The sequence below is a fragment of the Drosophila eugracilis genome, unplaced genomic scaffold (genome assembly GCF_018153835.1).
Source record: "Drosophila eugracilis isolate 14026-0451.02 unplaced genomic scaffold, ASM1815383v1 contig_271, whole genome shotgun sequence".
In the NCBI taxonomy this organism is placed as follows: domain Eukaryota; kingdom Metazoa; phylum Arthropoda; class Insecta; order Diptera; family Drosophilidae; genus Drosophila; species Drosophila eugracilis.
Window position 1 is genome coordinate 11145 of NW_024573120.1, and position 5260 is coordinate 16404.

At 34.9% G+C, this 5260-nt stretch overlaps 1 protein-coding gene across 1 annotated transcript; it reads left to right on the plus strand.

The window, feature by feature from the left end:
- Positions 1 to 304: 304 nt before the first annotated feature.
- On the plus strand, positions 305 to 963 carry LOC108118312 (mitochondrial import inner membrane translocase subunit Tim17-A-like). The gene is made up of 2 exons (XM_017230927.2): positions 305 to 565; positions 706 to 963. The coding sequence occupies exons 1-2, from the start codon at positions 422 to 424 to the stop codon at positions 946 to 948; spliced, it is 387 nt and encodes a 128-aa protein (XP_017086416.1). The 5' UTR covers positions 305 to 421; the 3' UTR covers positions 949 to 963.
- The last annotated feature ends 4297 nt before the right edge of the window (positions 964 to 5260 follow it).

Consider the following 5260-nt stretch of genomic DNA (forward strand, 5'->3'; position numbering starts at 1 on the left):
CCACATAAAAACCAAGACACGGATGGTTACATTCAATTATATAGATATATTTGGATTAATTATATATAGTGACTTTATTGCCTCCGCTCAGGAAGACTTCTTCTTCTTCTAACAAGACTGCGGTGTGGGAATTTCTCAACAGTTACAACTAAAGATAAGATAACATATTTATGTTTGTATGTATGTACGTTACATTATTTCAATACCCGAGTCAGAACATCGCTTGACAAAAATAACATTTATGCATACATACATCTACCACTCGGTGTTTCATATTCCATCGCTCCAATTTCGTCGGTAAAGAGCCAATAGTAAATAGACGGAAATAAATCATTTTATTCGATAGAAAAAAAAAATAAACACGTGAATAATTTATAAATTACACGTTCTGTATAAGAAATTAGTTTAGTATTAATTGAAAATGGAAGAATACGCTCGGGAACCATGTCCATTTAGAATTGTCGACGATTGTGGGGGGGCTTTTGCTATGGGTTGCATCGGTGGCGGCGTATTTCAAGCAATCAAAGGATTTCGTAATGCACCTTCTGGCATGAATAGGAGATTGGTAGGAAATATATTACTTTAATTAAATGTAAAATATTTAACACTGTAGTTACGTCAGTCGTTACTCAATATGGGCAAACATTCGATTTTAGTTCAAGTTAATTTAATTTATTTATTCATTAAAAATATGTTTTTTTTCAGATCGGAAGTATAATTGCTGTAAAAACTCGTTCCCCTGTTATAGCAGGAAATTTTGCAGTGTGGGGCGGTATGTTTAGTACTATTGACTGCACACTTGTCCACTTTCGGAAAAAAGAAGATCCATGGAACTCAATAATAAGCGGTGCAGCAACTGGAGGGATATTAGCTGCGAGAAATGGTGCGGTTTGTAAAAGTTTTACTACAATTGGTTCTATTACGTTTACCGTTACAGTCGGCACATAATTTATTCGTACACCCATGAGTTGCAAGTTTATTCCTTAATATCTCGAGAAATACGTAACGGAAATGAAAATGTAATATCTCAAATGAAAGATATGCATTTCGAGCATATATTTTAATCATAATATTAACAATTTTTAACTTAAATACTAGATAATTTTCTTAAAAAGGCAAAAAAAATACGCACAAAAATTATTCGTACACTTCATAAAATGTTGAAAAAAAAACAATTCCAAAGATTTAAGGATTTTAACCTCTAGTGGGTCCTTCGTTGGCCTTAATGGGAGCTTGTTGCCCATCTCGTCAGCATCAATTGAATCCCATTCATGTATTAATGCGGATTTTAAGGATTGCTTCAAGGATATGTTGTCCTTTTCTGGACGATATCCCATAAATGTTCAAATCTGGTGATTGTAGAGCCGGTTTTTGCTCCTTGCAGTGATATAAAAGCCACTCTTGCACTAAACACGACAAATATTTCGGGTCGTTATCTTATTGAAATACGAATGACACTGGATTCTGTCCAAGTTGAAGGGCACTTGGAATTAAATTTTGGCCTAAAATGTCGTTATACATAAATTTATTATTTTTATCTTCCATAAAGACCATTCGACCCACTCCACCTGCAGCTATACACCCATAAACCATCACATTCTTGCCAACGTGCTTAAAAGTGGGTATCAAGTTTTTTCCTTCATGGCTTCATTTGCCTTTTGACATACTTTAAAAGGACTGCCGTGTTCAAATTTTTTAATTTTTGATTTGTCAATAAATATAACGTTTTCGCAAAAAAAGTTCCGGCGTGTATGCACTTTTGCGATCTCCAAATGCATATTTTGTTATAATCAGAAATCAATGGGTTTTTTCGAACAACTCTACCATGTATACCAGCATTGTGCTGGGTGTTCCGGAAGGTTTGGGAACAAAGTTTTATTCCTGAAGGCTTCCCTAGGGTTTTAAGAATTGTTGTAGATGTTATTCTGGGATTTTGTAATGGTATATTTATTTTATGCTCCTCCCGTGGTGTCAATATGTGGTTCCTTTCAGATTTTCTATGTTCGACTACAAATTTTCCAGTGTTCACGTATTTTTTTTATAAAACTTTGCATCGTGGAAAGGTGACTTGACAATATTTCTACCAATTTTCGGTTAATTGCGGTTCGCTAAATATAATATATACTCGTAGAGTAAAAGGGTATACTAGATTCGTTGAAAAGTATGTATTAGGTAGAAGGAAGCGTTTCCCCCTATAAAGTATACAGTGTCGAACTAAAATATTGGCACAGAAGGCTTCATGAACTTTAAGGGACGATTTCTCCCCTTAAAATTTAGATATTTAAATAAACAAAAAATGTATACATATAATATTATAAAAACATAACACGAAAATATTTATTTCAACTTTTTACCTTCAATGGTTGATTTTTAAAAATTAAATAACATAAATAGGAGGTTAATTTGCCTGAACAAATTTATTGGCACACTTATTAAAAAACTTAAAAATAAATGAAAATAACTAAAATTAATACTTAGTGGGTAAGCCATTTTGTTTTATAAAGGCTTCCAACAGTCTTGGCATCGAAGAAAAGAAATTTTGGGTTGTTTCTGCCCCAATATTCTGCCCATTTTCTATTAGAGCCACCTTCAGCCCGGGATTTGTTTTTATCGCGCGTTTTTAAACGCGGCTGTCCAGCTCTTCCCACAAATCTTCAATGGGATTTAGGAGGATCCGGCAGAGTATGTTGGACGTTATGTGCGACCCACATACGCACATCATAAGCAAAAACAAAATATTTTTTTTGTATTTAGTTTTGCCACTCTTAAGAAAAATGGCCGTTAGCAATGATATCACATTTGACGAAATTTTTGCACAGCCTTTAATTACATGATTAAAAAAACCCAAATCTAAAAAGATATTCTGCTTCGATGGACAAACAATGTTATACAAAGTCATACGAAGACATAATCGGCTTGTGGGCGTTAGAGTGGGTGTGGCGAGACGCAGAGAAAATAATATTCTTTGGTGATATCATTGGAAACTGCTTGCTTAATCCAAATTTGGTATCACTTGATATACGCATTGCGTTTATTATTAATCCCAAAATTCTATCACTTGTAGTGACCGAGATCTTGGCGTTTCTACAAAAAGTGAATGGCAGAAGATTGTACCACTTTGAGATGCGTAAGCATCTAAAAAATAATCATTAGCTCCAAATTTCAAATTCTTAGTTTCAGAGATCCCAGAAATTTAGTTTTTCGTGTTTTGTGGGCGTTGTTCTGGTCGTGGCCGGATTGACTGCATTGGCATCTCTAGCTGTTTTTGTTTGTTTGTTGTTAATTTTATGTTTGAAACACATGCTTATAATGTTTCATATAAGATTTAACATTTTAATTCCCGTTACTATTCGAGATATAAAGAATAAGCTAAAATCTCATGGGTGTACGGATAAATTGTGTGCTGACTGTACATACTCAGTGCCAACCTGATAGCTCTTATAGATTCGAGATCAATCGGACGAACATGGATAAATCGGCTCGGCTATTGATCCTAATGCAGAATTTATATAATTTATATGGCTAGAAACGCTTTTTTTACCATGAAACAAAGTTTTCATTGAATAAAATGTTTTACTTTTCGAATAACTTGTATACATATAACGGGTAAAACAAACGCTTTAGAATACGCTCCCTAATGTGTTCTTTATTCCTTTATCTCATTCGATTCAGTCTGCCACTGTATTCTTCTTGTTACCAAGATTGAAGAGAACCATAATATTACGTTTTTTTGCGATGACTCCCAAATTGAATACCGCCACCCAAATGAATCGTATCGGTAACAGTTTTGAATATAAAAATTTATATACCTTAATTATTCCGGTAGACCTCAATTTTGCCTGTACAATAAGTTTGTTTGTTTTCAGTTCCCAATTTATTTAAATTTTTGAAATTTTTTGAAATTTTTTTTATTAATAGCCGAATCTGTTTTGCCAAGTCCGCCTGCCCTGTTTGAATGCATCCTCGACCTTTCGGCTTTGCATACTTACGGTCATATTCTTAAGAAGACTGACAAGGTTTTTAGCTTACTACTGACTACTTGGTGGTTGCATATCCTGTTGATTCTCTTTGTCTAAAATTTCCTGCCCAACTTTTCCCTAATCTAAACGGATTACTGTTAACTGTTTCCGAAACCTTTCGAACGTGTCAGATACTCTCTAAGGCAGCCAATGCCGGCTTGGACGTTAGTAATGCTGATTTTAACTGTCCTGAACCTATTGTTTGCTGACTGACCCCCTTTCTGAATATTCTGTTGTTTTCTCTGTTTGCTCTCTTTATACCAACCATGTTTAATATAAAACCATCGGTCCTATTCCTTACAATGTTTTCATTTTGAATTTAGACTGTACCATAATTATTAGAGTCCGTAAACTCATTGTGATTGGTTTTTTCTCGCACAAAATCGGTCTGATTACGCTGAAGTCCATTTCAAATCGATCAATTTCTTTAGCAGGTGGATTTGTTTTTATCGCGCGTTTTTAAACGCGGCTGTCCAGCTCTTCCCACAAATCTTCAATGGGATTTAGGAGGATCCGGCAGAGTATGTTGGACGTTATGTGCGACCCACATACGCACATCATAAGCAAAAACAAAATATTTTTTTTGTATTTAGTTTTGCCACTCTTAAGAAAAATGGCCGTTAGCAATGATATCACATTTGACGAAATTTTTGCACAGCCTTTAATTACATGATTAAAAAAACCCAAATCTAAAAAGATATTCTGCTTCGATGGACAAACAATGTTATACAAAGTCATACGAAGACATAATCGGCTTGTGGGCGTTAGAGTGGGTGTGGCGAGACGCAGAGAAAATAATATTCTTTGGTGATATCATTGGAAACTGCTTGCTTAATCCAAATTTGGTATCACTTGATATACGCATTGCGTTTACTGTTAACTGTTTCCGAAACCTTTCGAACGTGTCAGATACTCTCTAAGGCAGCCAATGCCGGCTTGGACGTTAGTAATGCTGATTTTAACTGTCCTGAACCTATTGTTTGCTGACTGACCCCCTTTCTGAATATTCTGTTGTTTTCTCTGTTTGCTCTCTTTATACCAACCATGTTTAATATAAAACCATCGGTCCTATTCCTTACAATGTTTTCATTTTGAATTTAGACTGTACCATAATTATTAGAGTCCGTAAACTCATTGTGATTGGTTTTTTCTCGCACAAAAATCGGTCTGATTACGCTGAAGTCCATTTCAAATCGATCAATTTCTTTAGCAGGTGGCATCGTTTCCCATGACCGGAATTT

Bases quoted from the DNA above. Each gene is read 5' to 3' on its own strand.
- LOC108118312 (XM_017230927.2), top strand. From the start codon at position 422: ATGGAAGAATACGCTCGGGAACCATGTCCATTTAGAATTGTCGACGAT. The intron at 566-705 runs GTAGGAAATATA...GTTTTTTTTCAG, and splicing joins CTGGCATGAATAGGAGATTG to ATCGGAAGTATAATTGCTGT.